A 24,250-nucleotide genomic window follows, 5' to 3' on the forward strand; every position below is an offset into this window, starting at 1 on the left:
GGGACTTGATCCCAGGACCCTGGGATCATGACCTGAGCAGAAGGCTGATGCCTAACTGACTGAGCCACCCAGGACCCCCTAAATAAAATCTTAAAAAAAAAAAAAGCATGGGAGGAGGGGTAAAAAAATGGGTAAAGGATCAGTAATGGAACAGATAGATGGTAGATATACTTGTGGTGAACATAGCATAATATACAAACTTGTCAAATCACTCAGTTGTACACCTGAAACTAATGTAACATTGTATGTCAACTCTACTCAAATAATAAAAAAAATGTATATATAAATATAGATGGGTAAAGGATCTAGGTAGGCATTCCCCCAAAGAAAATATACAAACATCCAATAAGCACATGGAAAGATTCCTGTCATCATTAGCTATTAGTGAAAATAAATAAATACATCTTTAAAAAATATGTATAAAACATAGAAATATTTACTGAGAGTTAAGTCCGGGAAAAGTTAGTGACCTCCACCCTAACCACCTTATGAATAATAGGTGCTTGCTACCCTGCTCTCTATCTCCTGTTGTTTTGTGACCCTAGACAGAAGACTTGTCCTTCCTCACCCCACACCCTGACCCTGCCACCACTCAATTGCACCTCTGCACTTCTGGAATCTGCAAGTAGTAATAAATAAATAAATAAATTTATTTATTTATTTATTTTTAAGTAGGCTCCCTGCCCAATGTGGGGCTCAAACTCACCACCCTGAGATCAAGAGTTACATGCTCCACTGACTGAGCTAGCCATGCACCCCCACATATTCTTATGTCAATACACTTTTCTCAACACACTAATTCTTCTTACCTCCAGACCACACTCATCTGAAATCTGCCAAAGCAAGGGAGGAGTGTGGAGCCAGAAAATTGTTCCTACCGAATGCATGGTGGATGTTTTGCTCAAACCCAGACCATTTGAACTGCCCCTGTGAACATTACCTCATACTTCAATTGACGTAGAAGTGGTAGGTAGGGCAGGAAATCTGCATTTTGCATCTGTGTTTTTGAAATTTTTTACATTATATTTATAAATTATTATAATGGAATTTATGTTTATATTATTATATATATTTTGTATTTATTTATTATATTCTCAATATTTAACTCCTTTTTGGTCCTGCCTTCTATATGAAAATTCTAGTTCATTCAGGTAGTACTTAGAAGAGCCAAGAGAAGAGCGCCTGGGTGGCTCAGTTGGTTGAGCGACTGCCTTCAGCTCCGGTCATGATCCTTGAGTCCCGGGATCGAGTCCCACATCGGGCTTCCTGCTCGGCAGGGAGTCTGCTTCTCCCTCTGACCCTCTTCCCTCTCGTGCTCTCTATCTCTCATTCTCTCTCTCAAATAAATAAATAAAATCTTTAAAAAAAAAAAAGAGCCAAGAGAAGGGGCTCTTTTCTTCTGTAGGGTAAACATAGACTCTCCCATGGACCAGCAGCAGGAATGGGGTAGTGAATGGAGGTCATCAAACTCCCTTCCAGGAACCTTGCAAATTCTGTGTTTCCTTTAACCAAGGTGTGTGAGTGGGCAGGTGGGTAATTCTTTGGCTTTCTGCAATGTGGGGTCTCTTGCCCCGATCCTCACCCTGCGGCCGTATGCACTCCCTAACCGGCCAATCCAATTTGCATCTGTGGCTGGTTTCCAACCCACCCAGTAAAGCCAAACTCCTTAGTCTGGCCACGGTCATGCCGGCCCCACCCAGAACCTTCAATGTCAACTTCTTCTCCGCAGTCTGTGTGCTCCTGGATGAATCTTGCACCTCTCAGTCCTTCCTGTCCGCAGGCCCGCTCTGCCCACGCCACCTATGCCTCTTTGCTGCTTGGAAAACTCGCAATACTTATCTTTGAGACCTACGTAAATCCTGTCTCCTAGAAGGCAGAACTAACCTTTCCTGCTTTCCTAGAGCTCCCCAGCCACTTCCAGCAGAGAACCTGTCATGTGGTCCACATCCTATCTTCTTGCAGAAGTCCTGTTACATCTGGCCCTGAGAGACCCAGGACTTTAAAATTCTTACCAGCCCAGGATACTAACATCAGAACCAGTAAAAGGCTACTAACGAAATAACCCTTAAATGTATCTGCTCAAGCTTAAGTCTGCAAAACCCTTTCACCGTTAATAGCCCTTGTCACTTCCAATACACCTGTACAAGTAAAAACTAAAAATGTAGGAAGACTACACTTTACAGACGAACATATGGGGCTCGGGTGGCGTAAGCTATGGTAGCATGGCCTCACCCCTAATCAGGGGCGCCCCACGGCAACCCCTTCACAGTCCCTAAGCGGGCATTAGTCCCACAGCTTCCTGCCAACGTTCCAAGAGACGCTCAGCCACTGCATTCCCGCCACCAGGTCGCCACTTCCCGCCCAAAGTGATGACCAATCAAAGACGAGTTCGCCGGTCAAGAAAATAGCCAATCACGATTTAGGTCCCGACCTGGGACCCGCCCCCTGAAGCGGTCAGAGCCAATGGCATTCGCGAGAGCAGCAAGCCAATCAGGACGCGGGACGCGGCGTGGCGGGCAGGCAGTTGGGCGCGTGGCATTGCACTGAGAGGAGGTGAAATCCGGCGTGCGACCGGGAGGCGACCGCCATGGTACGACGGGAGGTCTCGGGGGGTGGTGGGGCCATGGGGGGCAGACCCAGGTGGCAGTGGGGGGCGCGAGGGTGTCCCTGACTCCGCAGCTCCGGGATGCTTGTGCCACCCAGGAGTGTGCGGGGCAGGGGTTGGCGCCCGCTGCCCTCGCCCTTCCAGACTCTTCCTTACCTAAGCAACACCAGGTGCTGCACTCGAATTCTCTCCGACTTCTCTGTTACTCTGTGGGGTCATGAGGGCGCTTATATATAGATAGGCAATATTTACAGCGTCTTTAATTAAGAATGGTAGAAAACGCATATATATGCAGAAAAATCTTGCTTCCTTCATTAGATAAGGTGTGTGTGAATTTATTTATTTATTTATTGATTGATTGATTGATTGATTGATTTGCGTTGGTTTATACTTAGAGTTTTCTTAGCGCTAAACCAAACAGTAGATATGCTTATAGTCCCCTTTCTTGCACCAAAAGTAGCACACACGGGGGGCCTGGGTGGCTCAGTCGGTTAAGCAACTGCCTTCAGCTCAGGTCATGATTCCAGGGTCCTGGGATCGAGCCCCGCATCGGGCTCCCTGCTTGGCGGGAAGCCTGCTTCTCCCTCTCCCACTCCCCCTGCTTGTGTTCCCTTTCTCACTGTCTCTCTCTGTCAATTAAATAAATAAATAAAATCTTAAAAAACAAAAACAAAAGTAGCACACAGTATACACTCTTGCACCTTGTTTTTGCATTGTATGAAAAATCCAGCGCCCTCCATATCTGCAAAGATCTGCATTGTTGTTTACCACTGCCTAGTATTCTAGTGTATGGCTGTAGATTATTCAACCTTTTCGGGGTCGGTGGATACTTGGATTTTTTTCCAGTCTTTTGTACATGAAGCTGCAATGAGTAATCTGTGCGTGTGCCCTTTGTTACTGGTGTAGGTGTATATGCGATGCCAGGAGTGGATGGCTGTGATTTTGTAGATATTGTCAGATTCCCTTTTATTGGCAACATACGATAATTCCTGTCTTCCCACAGCAGGCTAGGCTTCTGCCTTTAAGTCATGCATTTTTATATCCTCAGCTCATAGATCTACTACGTAGTTGGTTGAATTAACACATTAATAGTTTAAACATCAGTTGAACCTAGCCAACACCTCTGTCATTGTGCATTTCTAAACAAGCAGTGCCCAAGAGGACAGCCTTCAGTGGAGAGCAACCAGAACAATCTTCTGACAGGACTGCACATGGTCCAGTTCAAGTTTCACTTGTTCCCACTTAACTGAGGCTGAGAGCTCATCCTGTTTCCTCTGCTGATTACTGTGGTAGCTTCCAAACTTTAAATGTGTGTGTGTGTGTGTGTGTGTGTATGTATAGATATATACACACAAACTATATAATAATTCACTATATAATAATTCATACTAACCTCTGCATTCTCCCTTTGTAAAAGTTGGTTTTGAGGCTTCTCTTATTGGTCATTGCACAGCATGAAATCAAGCTGCTCAAATAAATCACTTGTAGAGGTGAGTTATTCCAAGTATAAAGGAAAGGTATCTTCTGTTACCATACAGGTAAAAGGAAGCTTCAAGATTAGAAGATATTTGTGCATTTCATCATTTTTAGGAGCTGTTATTTTTAGCAAAGTTTTCATCTTAAGAAAAAAAACACCATGATTTTTAAAAAATATTTTATTTATTTATTTGACAGAGAAAGACACAGGGAGAGAGGGAACACAAGCAGGGGGAGTGGGAGAGTGAGAAGCAGGCTTCCCGCTGAGCAGGGAGCCCGATGCGGGGCTTGATCCCAGGACCCTGGGATCATGACCTGAGCCAAAGGCAGACACTTAACCACTGAGCCACCCAGGCACCCCAAAACACCATGATTTATCCTTTTGGAAGAGTTGTTCCACCATTGCTGCTTGATATGATAGGTTCTTCTCAAGTTGAAATGCCTAAATTTTGATTTTTAAAGTTCATAGTGCTTAGTTGAACAAACTAAATTAGGAAACTTCTGGGGAGGGGGAGGTGGTGACAAGTTGGTGTGAATATATGTTGGCCATTCTAGGTACTTTGTCTTTGTTAGAGGGGTTTGTGTCTGAGGATGAATTTATTTATTTTTATTTTTATTTTTTAAAGATTTTATTTATTTATTTGACAGAGAGAGACAGCGAGAGCAGGAACACAAGCAGGGGAAGTGGGAGAGGGAGAAGCAGGCTTCCCGCAGAGCAGGGAGCCCGATGCGGGGCTCGATCCCAGGACCCTGGGATCATGACCTGAACCGAAGGCAGACGCTTAACGACTGAGCCACCCAGGCGCCCTGAGGATGAATTTAAAGTGAATCCCAGCAGCAGAAATTTTGCTTAAAATCCAACTTTGTGCATCCCTAAGCCTTATCATAAAGTTGAGTACCTTCTGGAGAATTTGTCCCTGCCTCTAAAGGTAATTTTTTTTGGGGGGGGGCACTCAGTATTGCAGTCTGGTTGAATCAGAATTAGACTATCAGCTGTGATTTAGTCCCTTGTCTTTCACTTACTAAAAACAAGACCAGAAGCCGAATTTTGGGGCTTCAGACCATCAGTCCTAAAAGCTAGGAGATTACAGCGTGGGGTTAGGAAATTAGAAACAACTTGAAGTAGTTTGAGATTTCTTTTTCTTTTCTTTTTTTTTTTTTTTTTTTGAGATTTTATTTATTTATTTGACAGAGAGAGAGAGAGGGAGAGTACAAGCAGGGGGAGTGGCAGGGAGAGGGAAAAGCAGGCTCCTGCTGAGCAGAGAGCCCAACTCGGAGGCCGGCCGATCCCAGGACCCCGGGATCATGACCTGAGCTGAAGGTAGACGCTTAACCGACTGAGCCATCCAGGTGCCCCTAGTTTGAGATTTCTGAACTGTTATGTGATCATAATTAGATAATGGGAAAATAATACCCATGGTTAAAATGGTCTGGGCTTGTTGTCAGGAGTGCTGGAGGTCGAGGCAGCTGAGGGTCTTGGCCTTGTTGTTCAGGGCTGTGGTGATGGTGGCAGGAGCAGGGCTGCTCAGGGCTCTGGGATCCACTTTTCCCTCCCACTACAGATCAAACTCTTACTCGAATAATTTGGAATTCATTTTGGTGGAGAATATGGCCTGCTTGGCAAATGTTCCCTGTGCATATGAGAAGAATGTGTATTCTGCTGTGTGGGGTGGAGTATTTTCTAATGTAATTTAGGTCAGTGTGGTTGATAGTGTTGTCCAGGTCTTCAGTGCCCTGACTGATTTCCATCTAGTTGATTCAGTTATTGAGAGAATGTTGAAGTCTGTTGTCCAGGTCTTCTGTGCCCTGACTGATTTCCATCTGGTTGACTCAATTATTGAGAGAATGTTGAAGTTGTTGATTGTAGATTGTCTATCTCACCTTTCAGTTCTGTTTTTCTTTGTATATTTTGAACTTCTTAGCTGTGACTTTAATGATATATAACCATTACGGATTGTTATGGCTTCCTGTTGAATTGGTCCCTTTACCATTATGAAATGACCCCACTTCCTTAGTAAAATACTTTGCTTTGAAAGCAACAGTGTTGGTCCTGGCCTGCTCTATCCCACACTGTCCCCTACCAGGCTGAGTACCCTCTTCCACCTGGCCTTCCTGTGAGCCGTGTGCTGTCAGCCAGGTGTGACCCAGGCAGCCCCCTCACCAAGGACAATGCCTGGAACTTAGACACTCTGTATTCCCGCCCACTGTGGTGCTCTTGGAGAAGTGAGAGACAAGTGGCGGAGTGGGAGGCTCCAGGCTCACCACCTTGTCCCTATGTGCCCAAGTGACGTCACTGCCCTGCCGTGTGCTGGTGCACTCCTCCCAGCCCTTCTGCCCTGCCTCATCCAGGGTGGTGTTTCCTCTAAACCGGCTTGGAGGAACACCTGATGGGCCCATCCCATCCATTTCAACTCCCTTCTGCTAGACCAAGGTCAGTCTGTATGCTAATAGCAAGCCAGTGTCAGCAGAAAAGAAAATGAAATCAAAACCATACTGTTCATCTAGCCACTCTAGTTTGCCTTTGGTTTAGCCTTAGCATGGTATATCATTTTCTATCCTTTACTTTTGAACCTATCTCTGGGCTTCTTATAGTTAGCTTATAGTTAGGTCTTGCTTTTTCTCTGACAATCTGCCTGTTAATTAGATATTTTCATTTAATTTGTAATGATGTTTAATGTGATTATTGGTATGGTTGGGTTTAAATCTACCAGGTTGCTATTTGTTTTCTGTTTATCTCCTGTTTGTTCCCTCTTTCCTCTTTTGGATTATTTTTTTTTAAATTTTTATTGTTATGTTAATCACCATATATTACATCATTTGTTTTGGTGTAGTGTTCCATGATTCATTGTTTGTTCATAACACCCAGTGCTCCATGCAGAATGTGCCCTCTTTAATACCCATCACCAGGCTAACCCATCCCCCTACCCTCCTCCCCTCTAGAAACCTGTTTGTTTTTCAGAGTCCATCATCTCTCCTGGTTCGTCTCCCCCTCTGACTTACTCCCCTTCATTCTTCCTCTCCTGCTATCTTCTTCTTTTTCTTTTTTCTTAAAATATGTTGCGTTATTTGTTTCAGAAGTACAGATCTGTGATTCAACAGTCTTACACAATTCACAGCGCTCACCGTAGCACATACCCTCCCCAATGTCTATCACCCAGCCATCCCTCCCACCCCCGACCACTCCAGCAACCCTCAGTTTGTTCCTGAGATTAAGAATTCCTCATATCAGTGAGGTCATATGATACATGTCTTTCTCTGATTGACTTATTTCACTAAGCATAACACCCTCCAGTTCCATCCACGTCATTGCAAATGGCAAGATCTCATTCCTTTTGATGGCTGCATAATATTCCATTGTATATATATACTCTTTTGGATTATTTTTATGATTCCTTTTTATCTTTTTTTATTAGTTTTGTGGCTGTACCACTTTGTTTTATTTTTTTGTGGTTACTCTGGGGATTATAGAGCACATCTTCAGTTAGTCACAGTCTGCTCTCAGGTGATATTATACCATGTCCCAGCAGTATACTTCCATTTCTCCTTCTTGGCCTCTGTGCTACTGTTGGTTGTGTGTTAATTTTATACGAGCTATAAACCCCGCAGTAAATCATTGTTTTTGCTTTAACCTTCAATTATATTTTAAAAATACAATAAAAAGTCTTTTATGTTTGCCCACATGTTTAGCTGTTTTGGTATTCTTCATTGCTTTGTGTAGTTCCAATTTTCCATCTAGTGTTTTCCTTCTGTCTCGTGTAATTCTCTTAGCATTTCTTGTAGTAGTGATCTGCTGATTATTAAGTCCCTCAGTTTTTGAATGTCTGACAAAGTCTTTATTTTGCCTCATTTTTTTAGTTTTATTGAGCTATCACTGTCATGAAGTAAAAATAAATTGTATAATTTGACAAGGTTTAACATTTATGTATTTTTAATTCAATCAAATCTATTGTGTTATAATTATTTACCAGTTAGTATTTCTGTAAAGTTTTTAATTTAGAAAACTGCCAATTACATGATTAAACTTCTGAATGCAGTAAAATCTAGACAGAATTAGAACAGGTCTTTCAGGGCGCCTGGGTGGCTCAATCGTTAAGCTGCTGCCTTCTGCTCAGGTCATGATCCCAGGGTCCTGGGATAGAATCCCGCATTGGGCTCCCTGCTCAGCAGGAGGCCTGCTTCTCTCTCTCCCACTCCCCCTGCTTGTGTTCCCTCTCTCGCTGTGTCTCTCTCTGTCAAATAAATAAAATCTTAAAAAAAAAAAAAGAACAGGTCTTTTAAAACACTGATCTTTTAGCAGTACAGAGGCTCTCCCTTGGTTAGTTTTTTTTTTTTTTAAGGTTTCACATTCACTAACATATTGATAATTCATGAAACCATCACCTCAATAAAGCTAATAGAACTCCTGTTACCCCCAAAATTTCCTCCTACTCCTTTGAAAATACTCCCTCTTGCCACTCCTGCCCCACTAATAACCTTCTTAAGTGTATTCTCTAGAATTTTATAATATGGGATTATTGAGTTTATTTTTTGTTGTTTGAATTCATTCATATACTAAAATTGCTTTGAGATTCATCCATGCTGCTGAGTATCAACTTTTTTGTGGCAAAATACACATGGTACCAAATTTACCATTTTAACCATTTAAGTATAATTCAGTCACATTAAGTATAGTCATATGTTCCATAAATATCACCGCTTCTATTCTAGAACTTTTCTGTCATCCTCATATTTTTTTTAAAGATTTTATTTATTTGACAGAGAGAGACACAGCGAGAGAGGGAACACAAGCAGGGGGAGTGGGAGAGGGAGATGCAGGCTTCCCGCCGAGCAGGGAGCCCGATGCGGGGCTCGATCCCAGGACCCTGAGATCATGACCTGAGCCGAAGGCAGACATTTAACGACTGAGCCACCCAGGCGCCCCCAGGCATTCTTTTATCATAAGCAGTTTGATATAGGTCTTTCTTATATCTCTCCTCATTTTCTCTTCTACCTTCCTGAGATATGGATACATAATACTATTTTAATGTCCTCGTCTACTAGTTCTGTCATCAACTAGTTCAGTTAGTTTGTACTGATTACTTTTTCTTTTCATATGGTCATATATTCTGTGTGTATGTGTTTATACCTGTTAAGTTTAGATTGACATTATGAATTTTATTTTTTATTTTTTTTTCTTTAAAGATTTTATTTATTCGACAGTGAGAGAGACAGCGAAAGAGGGAACACAAGCAGGGGGAGTGGGAGAGGGAGAGGCAGGCTCCCCGCCAAGCAGGGAGCCCGATGTGGGGCACAGTCCCAGGACCCTGGGATCATGAACTGAGCCGAAGGCAGACGCTCAACGACTGAGCCACCCAGGTGCCCCGACATTATGAATTTTAAATTGTTGGGTGCTAGGGTTTGTTTTTTGTTTTGGGGTGTTTTTTTTGGTATTGCCTTAACTATTTTTAGGCTTTCTTCTGGGATGCTGTTAAATACCTGGAAATAATTTGATCCTGTTGAGGCTTGTTTTTAAGCTTTAGGTGAGTTCCAAACAGCCTTTAGTGTAGGTCTCATTTGGCCCCACTACAGAGGACTCCCTTTAGTGCTTTGTGAGTTAGGAGGCCTTTCCTTCATGACTGATGTGAGGTCAGGAGTCCTTCACACATGGGTGCTGAGTGCTTCTCCACTGTAGACTCAAGTGGGACTCTGCTGATGTCCACGGGGTTCTTTCTTTGCAACTCTCTCCCCTCCACTATTAGTACCATAGTTTCTATATGCTTTGGCCTCCCTGAACACTGAATTCTCTCTCAACTCGGGGAGGTCCCTGGGCTTTGGGTCCCCGCCCACCCCATGCAGCCTGGAAACTTCCCAGCAGTCTTCTGGGACAATGCTAAGGCTTACATTGTTTGAATCACTGTCTTGTGCTGCCTGTTTTCCAATGACTATAAACTGTTATTTTATATATTTTGTCTGATTTTTGCTAAGCCATTATTTTGTAAATTTTTAACATTACTTACTAATGGCTTGGAAGACTAATTTATAGTGATTCTATTACTATTCATAGTTTAAGTGTATATACATCCATGTTGGATAGATAAGTGTTCAGATATAAAATTATCATGGAAGCTCATGAGATGTAATGTCTGAGGAGATCTTAAGACAACAAAATATTTTACAAATATTAACTTATGATTTTGGGTCTCATTTGCATGCCACATAATGCTGATTGCCTTGAAAACAAGGAGGTCTCAATGTTTATGTTCTGGTTCCCAGCGCGAGTGCATCTCTATCCACGTGGGGCAGGCAGGTGTCCAGATCGGCAATGCCTGCTGGGAACTGTACTGCCTTGAACATGGAATTCAGCCTGATGGTCAGATGCCAAGTGACAAAACCATCGGCGGTGGGGATGACTCGTTCAACACGTTCTTCAGCGAGACTGGGGCTGGCAAGCATGTGCCCAGAGCGGTATTTGTGGACCTGGAACCCACCGTGGTCGGTAGGTACTGGGGCACTTGGGTGGCTTTCCTGGGACAGTGGGAGGGCCTCCCTGTGCTCCCTTGACTCCTTCCACAGAAAGGATGGGACGTGCAAGTATATGCCTGTGGCTGTGTTAGGTGAGAAACTACAGGGTTAGTGCTTCAAGTGTCCTTGGCACCGAGGCTCCTAATTTAGGAGAACCTAATGTACAGAAAAGAGGGACTGGTAACAGATTCATTCGTGGCTGCCTCATACCCAGGCAGGTGGTTGCGTGGACCCCACCTTCAGGGTGCCGGGTCTCGGGTCCCTCCTTAACGCTGCACACATGGAGATGCTGGTGCACAAGAGTCATGACCTGCGTCTTAGACACGGAAGGTAAGTAGAGAACATTCCTTGGGATCCTGCAGCTGAGAAGCCTGAGGTGGTGGCCAGGGAGAGCTGCAAAGAGAGGGCACCGTTCAGGGGCCACCCAGGAGAAGACAGAACGTCAGCCTGAAGCATGTGAACTGCAGGCCACCTGGGATGCCCTGACGGGACTGCCTGGCAGAGGTCATGCTGACCTGGTGACTGTCTAGTATGTCAGGGCTTTTTAGTCACACTCCTTGTGTGTAGCTACAGATGGGAAGAAATAATCGTGTGTGTGCAGGTGTGAGCTCTTTCCCTTCTTTGGGGACCAGTCAGATTGGACTTTGTACCTCCAGTGGACTTCCCCTGCTAGATCCACAGACCGCAGTTGTGGTCTGCACGTCACACAGAGACGTTTCCTGTGAGACACCGATGCTGCCGACCCCCAAGGCACGGCCTGTGCGTGGTAGATGCAGAGGGTCCCCGAATCCCTCCCCCTCGGTGAGTTAACAACAGGCCTTAAAGACCCGCAGCCCACGCGTCCTCTTTGTAGATGAAGTGCGCACGGGGACCTACAGGCAGCTCTTCCACCCAGAGCAGCTGATCACCGGGAAGGAGGACGCAGCCAATAATTACGCCAGAGGCCATTATACCATCGGCAAGGAGATCGTCGACCTGGTCCTGGACCGGATCCGGAAACTGGTAAGGGGGCGCCGAGAGGGCTTCCTGTGGACGCTGCCCTGGACGGGAAGGTGGCGGGGATGGGGACCGGGAGGTCACTTTGGCCAAACCCCAGGCCGGAATCTTGAGTCCACGTCTTCCTTCACGGGTGGCTTCAGTGCATCCATCGTCCACCCATCTTCACGTCTGCCTTGCTTTGCTTCTGAGTGTCACGCGTGTGCGCTGCGGCCGATTCGAACGCGTAGCGTCCTGCAGAGGAAAAGAGGAGTGACCGTGGCTCGTTGGAGGTCGGCGGTGTGGCTTCTGCAGGCACTGACCCACGGTGTGTGCTTGCTTTCAGGCGGATCTGTGCACGGGGCTGCAGGGCTTCCTCATCTTCCACAGTTTCGGGGGCGGCACCGGCTCTGGCTTCGCGTCTCTGCTCATGGAGCGGCTGTCGGTGGACTACGGCAAGAAGTCCAAGCTGGAATTTGCCATTTACCCAGCCCCCCAGGTGTCCACGGCCGTGGTGGAGCCCTACAACTCCATCCTGACCACCCACACGACCCTGGAGCATTCCGACTGTGCCTTCATGGTGGACAACGAAGCCATCTACGACATATGTCGGCGCAACCTGGATATCGAGCGGCCCACGTACACCAACCTCAATCGTCTGATCGGGCAGATCGTGTCCTCCATCACGGCCTCCCTGCGATTCGATGGGGCCCTGAACGTGGACTTGACGGAATTCCAGACCAACCTGGTCCCGTACCCCCGCATCCACTTTCCCCTGGCCACGTACGCCCCGGTCATCTCTGCCGAGAAGGCCTACCACGAGCAGCTGTCCGTGGCCGAGATCACCAATGCCTGCTTTGAGCCGGCCAACCAGATGGTCAAGTGTGACCCTCGGCACGGCAAGTACATGGCCTGCTGCATGTTGTACAGGGGGGATGTGGTCCCAAAAGATGTCAACGCGGCCATCGCCACCATCAAGACCAAGCGCACCATCCAGTTTGTGGATTGGTGCCCGACTGGATTTAAGGTAGGACTGGGTAATGTGGTGTGGTTTTATCTGTCAGCAGCAGCAGCCCAACACAGAATGCCCTTTGTGGAGAATACCCCCGTTCCTTGGCAGCCAGCCCCTTGGTTATAAATTAGGGAGCCAGAGTGATAATTTATTCATTGGTGCCTTTTGAACTTCCTTCCTGAGGAATCACACTATATACCTGTGGTGAGAATTTTTTTTTAACAGAACAGGAAATTTTTGGAACGATTTTTGTTCCTTCCTTTGGGTGGTGAATGAGTGTGGGGAAATGTAGTTTGGATTTAGAAATGTAGAAATTTTCAAAGCATTTTAACAATTTATGTGGATATTTGAAATTGGGGCATTATTATAAACATTGTTGTCACGAAAACCCACTTTATTCCACAGACATTTAGAAATTAAACCCAATTTAAATGTCCCATGCAGTGTTTGATTTAAAGAAAAACTTTCATGAATATTTTTGGGAAAAAATGGCAACATATTTATTTCTCATTTGGTAAGCTCAACAATTTTGGCCTGAGTTTGCCTCCAACGTAGTTCATACCAACCTTCCATTCGATACAGTATAGGAAACTTGCTGTCGCTTTGCAGCTTTGTCCAATACTTGAGTACTAAACTCTATCAGTGCTTTCCATCTGGGAAAATGGGCTTCTCTCTGCCTTGCTTTTCATGCCATCTCTGTGGGCTCAGAACTCACCGCTTCTGGTGGGCTCGCTGCACTGGGTCCTTAACTAGCACTTTCTACTCTGGGTTCAGGGGTCAGCACGGTTGGCAGACCAGCCACCTACCTAGTTTTGTAAATAAAATGTTATGTGAACACAGCCACACCTGTTAATTGGCGTGTCATTGTGGCTGCTTTTGTGCTACAAAGAGAGAATTAGTAATTGTGACCGAGACCGTGTGGCCTGCCCAGCCTCGGATATGTGCTGTCTTGCCCTTTTATAGACAATGTTTGCTGAGCCCGGTTCTAATTGACCCTATGTACTGCTGCCCAAATCTCTGGTCACATTGTCCCCTGATTTGGAAACTACCCTGGAATGCCTCCCCTTTGGTCCCAGCCCTTGAACATCACCCCCTTTCTTCTACTTAGCACACACATAGGCCATCTCCTGTTGCAGCAGTAGCAACAGTCTTCGGACCTCTGACAGCATTCCTGTCATCCGGTGACGCACACGCTGGCTCACTTGATGGGAGACGGGGGTATGATCTCCCCTCGTGATAAAACCATAGTGCTCTGACTCGAGTGCAAGAGGTTTCAGCTACAGAAATGAATCCCCATCTGTGGAAGCCTATGGGGAAAATAATATCTGAAGAATAGAAAGTAGTATCCCTTTCTTCCTTCCTTCCTTCCCTTTTTTTCTTTCTCTTTCTTTTTTTTTCTCTTTCTTCTTCTTTTTCTATTTTTAGGATTACCTTTAAGTGCCATTTATTCCGGTAATATCCCTTTTTAGAAGAAACAGTCCTGTTACCTGAGCACCTCACATGGCTCAGGTGCTGGGACACAGCCCTTCCGGCAGCTTGGGCCCGAGCCAGGCTGGCCGGCTCCAGGGCTTCTTTTTCCCCATTGTCCTTGTCTAGAAACCAGCAGCCTGCTCACCTGACACCTCGCCTGGCATGAAGAAGGCGCCTGCATGTCTTCCGTTTCCATGAAAGCATCCTCCATTTCTGGGTTTGACTGAAGCTTCACAGACTTTTTTTCTTCCCGTTCTCTGGCAGGTGGGCATCAACTACCAGCCCCCCACCGTCGTCCCCGGGGGTGACCTGGCCAAGGTGCAGCGGGCTGTGTGCATGCTGAGCAACACTACCGCCATTGCCGAGGCCTGGGCCCGCCTGGACCATAAGTTTGACCTCATGTACGCAAAGAGGGCCTTTGTGCACTGGTACGTGGGGGAAGGCATGGAGGAAGGGGAGTTCTCTGAGGCCCGGGAGGACCTGGCAGCTCTGGAGAAAGATTATGAAGAGGTGGGTGTGGATTCCGTGGAAGCAGAGGCCGAAGAAGGGGAAGAATACTGAATGGGAGCGGGGCTGGCAGGGGTTCCTCTCCCCCCGACCCCCTCACCCCCTCCTGCCACCTTGCAGCACATCTTGTTTCCAGTTGTTTACAATTAAAGTTTCTCCATGAAGCCTCTGTCTATTGTGATGCACAGTGGGACACAGGTCTCTGCCGGCAGGGAGGGGTAGGACCCCAAGGCCTGCTGGGCCACATGGAAGGCTGTCCTGGGCTGTACTGTAGGAGTTCGGTGCAGCACTACTTATATCTTAAGGAGCCACTGTTGATGTGACATGACCTGGGGGAAACAGTGTTTCCAGATCAAGGTTTCAAGGCACAAAGATTTCCCTAGATTCTAGGAAACCTAGTTAGGTTTTCAGTTGTGTTTGTCATTTTTCAGGCTTCTCTGTTAATGGCACATGGTAAGAGTTTGGAACGAAGTTTGAACATCTGAGGTCCGTGGAAGGGGGCTGTTGACAAAGTCCCTAACACTGTGGGCCACATGTGTAGGGTGAGGACATTTTTAGGGGGGAAAGATCTTACTGTATTTTGCATGGCATTCACAACCCACAGGGTGAGCTCTAGGTTACAACAGTTCATCTCTGACTTCGCTGTGCACGTACCCTGTATGACAGCATCCCCCCTCCACACTCAGGCCCTTACAGCTGAGCACCCTAGGAACAGTCTCGGCAAAGCACTGCAACTTTCCCTTCAGCAAAACACGTTGATGTCCGTTTATAAAAGATCTAGGAATACAGTTGACCCTCGAACAACAGGAGTTTCAATGGTGCAGGGTCAACTGTATGGATTTTTTACAGTATGGTAGTGTAAATGTATTTTCCTTATGATTTTCCTTTCTTTAGCATCTTCTTATGGTAAGAAATACAGTATGTAATACATATATGAAGTATGTATTAATTGGCTTTATATTATCGGTAAGGCTTCCTGTTAACAATAGGCTACTAGTAGGTAAGCTTTGAGGATTCAAAAGTTATACTTGGATTTTCAACTATGCAGGAGGTTGGTGCCCCTTACCCTTGTGTCGTTCAAGGGCCAACTGTACAGATATTTTCTCTCCAACATGAAAATAAGGTACAGGAGGGTGAAATCACTGGTTTAAGTCAGTTAGTTCAGCTGTAGCACAGCCAGGCCCACCAGGCAGATCTGATTCTAAATCTTTGTGTCTTAATATATTCAAAAGGTGATAGAAAACAGCTTGGATGGACCCTCGGTTTTTCACAAAGCTTTACTACCAACTGGGGGAAAGCCCAGGTAGCCTCTGCTAGGAGACTGGCGAAGGCCAGAGCTGGACGGCGTGAGAAGTCTGCCCATCTCAGGTGCTGCTCCGAGTGGGGCTCTTCCCCGGCCCGCCCGCCTTGGGCAGCCTGGTGGCACTGGGTTGTCGGGGCATCCTTTGGCTGGATCCTTCCCGGCCACTGCGCTCTGCCAGTGCTGGGCCTCCACTCAGAGCCATGCTGCCTTTGTTTCTCCCTGAGCAGACACAGAATACAACCATTAGGAACCAGGGCTGACTCCACAGTTGGCACGTCGACTACATTTATGTTCCTTGCACATTACGTCTAGCACATCTCTGTCCGACCTTTGCAGCCAGGAACCCTCTGTCAGCCCTGAGCCCTGAGGCTGAGAGCTGCCTGGAGATGGCACATCCAAGAGAAATCCTGGGCAGAGTCAGGAGGCCCTCAAGCATGGGTCCTAGGACAGGAGCAGTGCAAGGAGCAATGGGGAAAGTCCACAAGGCCCATTTCGGGAAAGGTGAGCTCAGCTGGTTGACTCCTGCCCTGGAAAGGTAAAGGACTCAGCCGACCACCAGCAGTGCAGGAGGGCTCACCAGCTGGGCTGCTACCTCCTGCCTCCCCCGGCATTCCCCGCTCCAGATTGCCCACAATTGAACTGCGTGCACTGATGGTGCAGGAGGCACAACCATCAGGAATGGAAGTCAGGCTTTTGGATTTGGGTCTTGGGACGCTCTTTCTCACAGGTGTTTCCCTACCCACCTCAAAAGTATTTTGCAACCATTTGGTGGTCAGGCCTCTTGCCCTCAAGTTCAGCTTCCAGATCCTGTGATTGGGTTCCTGCCAAGGCTTGAGTGCTCAACGAGACTTGCCCTGACCACAGGCAGTCACATTTAGATGGAGACCACTGGTGCAGATATCCCTTGACTTGTAAGTTACTTACCTTACCCTCTTTCTGTGAAGACAGGAAAATGCAACCACACCTAGGCCAGAGCTTTATTTTAAAGGAATGGCTTCCCTGGACTCAGGGTGTTGACAGCATTCATAAGACTGACAGAGGACACCACAGTGGACAAAACGTACTCAGGGAGCAGGCTCACCCACTGGGTCACAGTCCCTCCCCATTGGGCCTCCCTTGGCCAGGGCTCTTCTCCAGCCTGGCAGGGTCCACCCTGCAGACTCTGACCAGGGTATGTGTCCTGTGTTTGACCCTTAGCCTCAAAGTCCATTAGTCAAATAGCCTGCACTGGGGACTTGTAGGTTTTTGGAGAAAAGACACCATGAGGTTTCTTGGGGGGCATGTTAAGTCATTCCTGTTTTCCCATCTGTCATCTTGAACAAGGGGAGGCACCTGCATTTGCAGTACTGCAGACCCTGGGCCCTCCAGGGCATCAGACCTGCTGTCCAGGCCCTCTGATACAACTACATTCTCCCAGGATTCCTGCAGAGCTAGGACAGACCTCCTACAGAGCATTTCTGAACAGCTCCTCTCCAGAGAACAGGGGGTCTCTGCTGCCCAGTGGGATGGAAAGGGTGACAGTGGTGGCACACTTGAAATTCTGATAGCTCAGATTTTCCCTTGCTTTGCCACCCTGGGCTTCACACTCAAGTGCTTGCGTACAGTTGACTCAACAAAGATGTAATAACAGGTTACCCAGGGCAGAGGACATGTGGTGGGGTGAAGCTGGGCCAACTCAGCCTGCCAGTGACTCATGGAAAAGACAGACACAAAGTAGAGAGCTGTCACCACACATTTCCTTTTTCCTGTTACAAATGCTGATATTCTGGTGCCCACTGACTGGTCAGTGGGCAAGGATCCTGTCTCGTACGAGTGCATGCGCCCCACCGCCTTGCAGCTCCCAACATGCTCTTGCCCACTCTGAGGCCATGTCCCTCTCCAGGCTGGGCCAGGCTGACAGAACTCATCTGTAGCACCTGGCCTAATCCGGGGTACTTAGGTGCCCCACAAACTCAGCTCAGGGCACTTCTGAAGGACTTGCAAGTACAGCTCAACCCCAGCAAATGGCAGCGTGGATCTCAGATGTGGGCCTGAGTCTGAATGTAGCTTTTCTTCAGCATGCCACGCACTGGAATTTCCTCTCCCTCTCAGTATAGTGACCAGGGCCCTTCCGGAAACTCAAGGATGAGAGGAAAGGAGAAAACAGCAAATAATGTTCATCTTTAACCTTGATCAGGCTGATAATCCCTGGAAATAAGACACCAATGTAACTTTGAGCCATAAAAAGCATTAAGAGCACCATCTAACAATGAAAGTAGACCATTTATCCAGCTCTGTGCAATTCTTAGAACCTTCAGGAATCGTGTGCTCTCAGTTAGTGGGGAGACTCAGGCAGGCCTCATTTTGTGCAGAGCTGGGGAGGTTGAGGAGAGTGACATTCTGGTCTCAGGAGAATGGTGTGCACAGCCTATCAGTGGTCAGACCGGCTCTGTTAAGCCTGGCTCAGCCATGCGCCCCTGGACCCTGCAAGAGACTTTCTGGAGCAGGTCCTATCTGCCCCAGGTCCCTGCGTGGGGTAATTAGGGTCAGAGGGAACGGAGGATGGAGCTGAGCCAAAGGTGGGAGGGGTGATATGCCCTCAGGCCCAATACCTGAGCGGCCCTCAAACAGTTGAAGACAATGACCACTGAAGGTTAAAAAGTCTGTCTCCCCTCCCCTGCCCCGAAACAAAACCCCAAGTGCAACCTCAAACACACACCCTACAGCTGGGGAGGTGGCTGACCCCAGTGGGACCTACTGTGCCATGTACCTCTGGTGTGGCCTGTGTGATCCTGACTCCCCATCCCCGCGAGCCCTGCTGGCAGGGCTGGGGGGATCAAGGGTTGACAGAAAGCCTGAGTGCGGGTTGCTGCTCCCATCCTGTCTATGGTGCCCAGGAGCGGCCTTTCTCCTTCATGGTGCCCGTGCTCCCTAGTGCTCAAATGGGCTGGTGGGGCTGCCAAGGCCAAATATTAGTGACCATGAGCGCACACCAGATGCATGTTGTGTGAGGAAGGAAAAGAACAGGGGGTTGAAGCAGCACAGCAGGTGCCCCGATATCCGCAAGGCTGGCTGGCAAGGTTGGTGGCCAGGATGAGGGAGTGGCCAGGACGGTCCATCACTGCTACCATGGGCAGGTCTACACCCACCCAGCCAGTCCTGCTGCCCTTTCTGGCTGAGTACACCGGAGGGGCTTATTCAGTGCTTCCAGAACACATACAGACGTAACGACGAGGACTCGTGCACCGTGGACATGCACCCATGCATCTTTAACCCTTACTGTAGCCTATGCTTCTTGGGGGGTGTGACCCCTCCTACATGTGTACATACAGCCCTGACTCAGTGTTCCGGGCAAAGTGTCGTTGTGATTGTTCTTGAGCAGCGTTGTCCAACAGAAATATGATGTGAGCCACATGTGTCACTCATTTTCTAGTAGCCACGTTAAAAAGTAAAAAGAAACAGGAAATTTAAATAATGTATTTTAATTAGCCCAAATGTGCAACATTATCATTTCAACATGTGATCAGTATAAAAATTACTTGTGAGGTATTCTCTTTTTGTGCCAGTTCTCTGGCATCTGGCCATCTGATGTGTACTTAACCTTGCAGTGAGTCTCAGCTGCACCAGCCCTGGGGGGGCCCATGGCTTCCATATTGGACAACACAGCTCTGTGTCAGGCTCACAGCGTCTGCACACCAAACTTCATCTTACATGTTCTGGAGGAACATCTTTTTAAAGTATACAGTTTCCAGGCGCCTGGGTGGCTCAGTTGGTTAAGCGACTGCCTTCGGCTCAGGTCACGATCCTGGAGTCCCGGGATCGAGTCCCACATCGGGCTTCCTGCTCCGCAGGGAGTCTGCTTCTCCCTCTGACCCTCTTCCCTCTCGTGCTCTCTATCTCTCATTCTCTCTCTCTCAAATAAATAAATAAAATCTTTAAAAATAAATAAATAAATAAAGTATACGGTTTCCCAGGCGCCTGAGTGGCTCAGTTGGTTAAGCGTCTGCCTTCGGCTAGGATCATGATCCCAGAGTCCTGGGATCAAGCCCCATGTCGGGCTCCCTGCTGGGTGGGGAGTCGGCTTCTCCCTCTGCACCTCCCCACGCTCGTGCTCTCTCTCTCTCTCTCAAATAAATAAATTCTTTAAAAAAAAGGTATGCAGTTTCCCTAAACTTTAACAGAGAACACTCAACTGAATTTTATTTTTCCTCAGTGACCACATCCCCACCAAGACAAGCATTTACCCCCTCTGTGCTCTTAGGGTCTTCTGTTTCTCCATTTTCTGCCTGGTAAAGGCAGAAATGAGTGAGCTTATTAGTGACAGTCCCCACAGGCCACCCGGATGGCCAGGGGACAGGAACCCAAATGACCCGCTGTGCCTGCTGCAGCTTACCAGATCAAACTCCTGGGGGGGGCATCTAGCCCTCGGTCTGCAGCAGTTCCACACCCCGATTCCATGGGAAACCTAAGGCCAGTTAGCCCCAACAGCCCCAAGCCCCCATCACAATCCTAGTACTACCACAGTCCCCCAACTGATCACTCTGACAACTCTCCTTGTTTTCTCCATCCTAGACCCTGCCCAAGCTCTGTGTGGACAGATTCTGCACATGTGGCCTCAGAGCTCTTGGTCTCTGACAGCCTCTGCCTCTTGGCCACCGCACACTCCTGGCTGGCCTGGCCCCTCACGTGCCCCGCTCATGTGCCCCGCTCCCCTTCAGTGCCTGCCCACCAAACCCTCTTTCCAGGCTGCCCTCTACCCTCACTGGGCATCTCCCCAGGGCCTCCATGTCCTCATATCCTGGTTGCTGGCTGCCCAACCCAGCAGACCCAAGGCCTAAGCACTTGGGAAAACCTCATGGGGCCCAGCACTCCATGCCACTTCTATCCCTGTGCTTGGGGCTTCCTTCCCACCTCTGTCAGAGCCCCTCTCTGCCAGTGCTCCCAGCGCCAAACCCACATTTCCTCTTGACTCTCTACCCTCCCCTCCCCTTTTCCCCCCTCCAAACTTGGGTCTGCTCCCACCAGGGGCGTGGGCCTGCATCTCTGGCTGGAGCCCTCCCCACTCCCCCTACCTCAAAGGGCTGCAGGGCAACAGGACTCTGAGCCCGATTAACACTTGCTGCTCCAGAAAGGCTGGCTACACTGGCTACCTCCCGTCTCTGTCACCACTGATTGATCTAGCCATCTCCCTCCCCGGAAGGAGGACGTGTCCACCTCAGAGCGCCCCTGAGTCCTCAGCCCTGAGAGCCAGCTGGGTACCCAGTCACTGGGTGAGCAAGCGGCAACGCCGCCTCAAACGAGGGGGGCTATGCCCAGTTTCTCTCCCCTTCTGCCCATTGATTCAATTCAGCCTTGTAGTCTACCCACCTCTGCCCTGACCTGCCCCCTTAGCCCTCCCCCACCCAGCCGGCCTGAGCTCCAGGTGGCACCCAGAACAGCGAGGTAGGTGATGTGGGGAGGGACATGGAGAGGGCAGCCAGGGCACCTGCGGGATCTCAGGCCCTCACACACCCAGCTGGTTCTGGGGCTCCAGCCTCATCACACATGGCAATCCATGGAAGGTACCCTTGGTACAGGAGGCAGGCAGGAAAGGGTAACCACAGCTTATCCTCTAGGCTACCCGTCCAGGTGGGTGACAGCATTTAAGGGGCCAAGGCATATCTCATACCTAAGGCTTTATCCTCAACATCAAAGTAAAGGCTCTCCCGTCCCTCTGCCTACTGTCCTCTTCTGGGGCGAGGGCACCTCCACAGAGTACAAGTCTCACCTAGTAGAGCCGGCCTCTGCGTAGCAGAGGGTGTCGGTCCCATTCTAGAAGAACTGCAGGTTGTCTCTAATAAACTGAGCCATGAAATCGTGTCCCGACCTCTAAGCTGTGTGGCAGAAATGACCTGTAAGGTCCTGCCCTTGCAGCTCATCTCGAAGCTGCTGACTTTCTGGGGGCCACAGCAGTTTCCACAGAAACAAGAAAGAGCACCAACCCCCAGAGATAAACCAATAAACGCAACCTGCGAAAGGAGAGAACAGGCAGCAAGAGAACCGGAGGGAACCGGGGGGCCCTGGAGAGAGAGGCGAGTGCGTGGCAGCTGGGCCGTGGAGCAGAACCGGAGAGGCCGCAGGCCGCGGGGCCGAGGAAAAGGAGGGCCTTGCAGGGGGACTACAGTTCTTGGCAGAGAGAAAGGAGGCCTCTGGAGGTCAGAGAGAGACACAAAGAGAGTAGACAGAGTGTGGATCAGTTAGGAAGCCTGCGCTCCAGTGCCCAGGGCCTCTCAGGACAGGGGGCGTGGGTACCCAGGGCCCTGGCACTCCCACCCACGGGGGCCCAGCCTGCGCCCAACCCCAACACCAGCCCCTTCTCAGGATGTCCGTGAGTGCCTGAGCGCTTCTGGCCAAGCATTCAGCGCGTTTCTGAAATTGGGAGCAGATGCGACACACCAGAAGGCCGCAGTCGGAACTCTACTGGACACCCTCGTAGCAGCACCCGCTCATCCCCCAGTCGTGACTCTCAAGAGTGAGGAGGCCCCTGAAACTTGAGCCCAGTGCTGTGCCCACTCAGGCCTCTGCACCCCGTGTGTCTAGGGTAGCCCGGGGCTGCCACACTGACCCCTGTCCTGCAATCTGAGGAAGGAAGCTCGGCTGGCTATGTTCCCGAGCAGCACCTGGGCCCTGGTGGGGAAGAGACGAAGAGGGGGCAGGAGGGCCTCTGCCTGGCCCACTCCCTGAGCACTTTCCTGGACGCTGTACACACCGTGAGAACAGGAACCAAAACCACCTTGTTCCTGTCTTTGTGGAATGAAAGCACTTCTACCCAAGAAGGTAGGCAGAATCCTAGATGAGGCCTAGCCTACTTGGGCCACCCTGGACACCCATTTTGCATCCGCCTGATCTGGACTTGCACATGTGCACTCTCAATGGTAGCAACGAAGCCAAAGCTGGGGACTGGAAACCAAGAGGGGAGCCCTTGGATGGTCCCTGCAGGTCCCGGGGAGAAGACCCACAGTAGGACCGGGCCACTCAGGGCCAAGCCTGCCTTGTGCCTGGCGCTGCCCACTTCCCTCCCCCGCCACCCACCGCCTGAGCCGCAGGGGCAGGGCGCACCGGGCTCAGCTCTGACCTCGGGTCTCTGGCACGCTCGATGTGGGCAGAGACACGGCCGCGGGGTCCTGGGCCTCGCCCGCCAGCCTCTGGCCAGCACACATGGACTTGAGCATCTGGAAGACGGCGAGGGGCGCCACGTTCAGCTTCAGCAGGTCCACCAGGATCCTGGAGAGAACACAGGCGGTGGACAGTGAGCCCTCCCTGCCCGGGCCTAGGACGGCCACCTCCCTCAGGACCCCAGCTCTACTCTGGGCGCCCAAAGGCGTCCGAAAAGGGCGGGAGGGCCCCTCCAGACCAAAGGCCGGGGCAGGGGAGCGGGAGAGCAGGGGCGTCTGGGGGTAGGACGAGCGCGCGCTCACTTGAACACGTCGGGGTCGATGGCGCCACCCGCCGCCTGCGCCAGCTCGTACAGTTCCATCTCCTCGGCACTCAGCACCTTCTTCCGCCGCAGCGCGAGCTTCTGCAGGGCCGCCTCCAGCCCCGGGGGCGCTCCCGGCCCGGGGCCTGCCCCCGGCGCCGCCATATACGCGCGCGGCGAGAAGATGAGCGCTGCGCGCGCGCCTCCGCCCCTCCGCCGCGCCCCTCCGTCGCTTCCACAGCGCCTTCTACTGGCCCCGCGCGGCCCTTCAGGGACCGGTTTGTCTCCTCTCCGCCGTTTGATCCGCATTTGCCTGCGGCATGAGACGTGATAAAAGCAGAAAAATGTTCATCTTTAGCCCCGAAGGCTGACCTATAACCTGAATAGTTTTGATAAGGATCAATAAGTACTGGCTGCTACATTCTTAAAGGGTCTCATGACTGTCAGTTAATATCGAGCTGAACGATAAGCACCTGAGAAATCTTGCGAAAGTAGCTTTAGGACTAGAAATTCCGAGAAGACATTTATGATCCAATACTCCCTGCACGGCTCCTCCGCCTATCGAACACTAAGCATATAACCACCAGCTTCATACAGCAAAAGTGCAGCAGTCTCTGCCTACAGGCCCTGTCCCTGTGCTACTTCAATGAACTTACTAAGTTGCACCAAGAGTCTCAAGAATTCTTTCCTGACGGTTGCACTCAGTGATCCCACAATAGGGAGATGTGTTAGGCGTGGGGGATACCGAGGCTGACCGCAGAGGCACGTTTCTGGGCGATCAGGGTCAGACTGCATTGGTCATTCTCACTTGGGCAGCAGCCCCAGCGCAGTGCCTGGCATATAGTAGGCGCTCAATAAAGGCCTGTCAGAAGAAGGTCATTGCAGCGTACAATTATTCTGCGCCCGTTCCCCATTAGGGGGCGCGCCTCCAGGACCCTACTAAACATTCTCTTTATGCGCACGCGC

The 24,250-nt window shown here is 49.5% G+C and overlaps 2 protein-coding genes across 4 annotated transcripts; one reads left to right on the top strand and one right to left on the bottom strand.

Annotated features, from left to right (window-relative positions):
• The first annotated feature begins 2,479 nt into the window (after positions 1 to 2,479).
• On the top strand, positions 2,480 to 15,639 carry LOC113935276 (tubulin alpha-3 chain). Its single transcript, XM_035723849.1, has 5 exons — positions 2,480 to 2,590; positions 10,334 to 10,556; positions 11,436 to 11,584; positions 11,904 to 12,584; positions 14,304 to 15,639. The coding sequence occupies exons 1-5, from the start codon at positions 2,588 to 2,590 to the stop codon at positions 14,598 to 14,600; spliced, it is 1,353 nt and encodes a 450-aa protein (XP_035579742.1). The 5' UTR covers positions 2,480 to 2,587; the 3' UTR covers positions 14,601 to 15,639.
• Positions 15,640 to 15,740: 101 nt separating this feature from the next.
• On the bottom strand, positions 15,741 to 23,509 carry LOC118356238 (mitotic-spindle organizing protein 2B). Of its 3 annotated transcripts, none has more exons than XM_035723860.1 (4): positions 23,286 to 23,502; positions 22,943 to 23,091; positions 21,837 to 22,016; positions 15,741 to 16,068 (listed from the first exon to the last, which is right to left on the bottom strand). In XM_035723860.1, the coding sequence occupies exons 1-4, from the start codon at positions 23,447 to 23,449 to the stop codon at positions 15,911 to 15,913; spliced, it is 651 nt and encodes a 216-aa protein (XP_035579753.1). In that variant the 5' UTR covers positions 23,450 to 23,502; the 3' UTR covers positions 15,741 to 15,910. The 3 variants fall into 3 exon arrangements, with proteins under 3 accessions (XP_035579753.1, XP_035579752.1, XP_035579751.1); XM_035723858.1 differs by lacking the exon at positions 15,741 to 16,068 and adding an exon at positions 16,211 to 18,036 and having other exon boundaries at positions 23,286 to 23,509; XM_035723859.1 differs by lacking the exon at positions 21,837 to 22,016 and having other exon boundaries at positions 23,286 to 23,499.
• Between the last annotated feature and the right edge of the window lie 741 nt (positions 23,510 to 24,250).

This window comes from Zalophus californianus, chromosome 14, assembly GCF_009762305.2.
Source record: "Zalophus californianus isolate mZalCal1 chromosome 14, mZalCal1.pri.v2, whole genome shotgun sequence".
Classification (NCBI taxonomy): Eukaryota; Metazoa; Chordata; class Mammalia; order Carnivora; family Otariidae; genus Zalophus; species Zalophus californianus.

Bases quoted from the DNA above. Each gene is read 5' to 3' on its own strand.
- LOC118356238 (XM_035723860.1), bottom strand. From the start codon at position 23,449: ATGGCGGCGCCGGGGGCAGGCCCCGGGCCGGGAGCGCCCCCGGGGCTG. The intron at 22,017-22,942 runs GTCAGAGCTGAG...TCTGACCTCCAG, and splicing joins GAGCGTGCCAGAGACCCGAG to AGGCCTCCTTTCTCTCTGCC. The intron at 16,069-21,836 runs GTTGCGTTTATT...GTGTCTGCTCAG, and splicing joins CCTGTTCTCTCCTTTCGCAG to GGAGAAACAAAGGCAGCATG.
- LOC113935276 (XM_035723849.1), top strand. The intron at 11,585-11,903 runs GTAAGGGGGCGC...GCTTGCTTTCAG, and splicing joins TGGACCGGATCCGGAAACTG to GCGGATCTGTGCACGGGGCT. The intron at 12,585-14,303 runs GTAGGACTGGGT...GTTCTCTGGCAG, and splicing joins GGTGCCCGACTGGATTTAAG to GTGGGCATCAACTACCAGCC.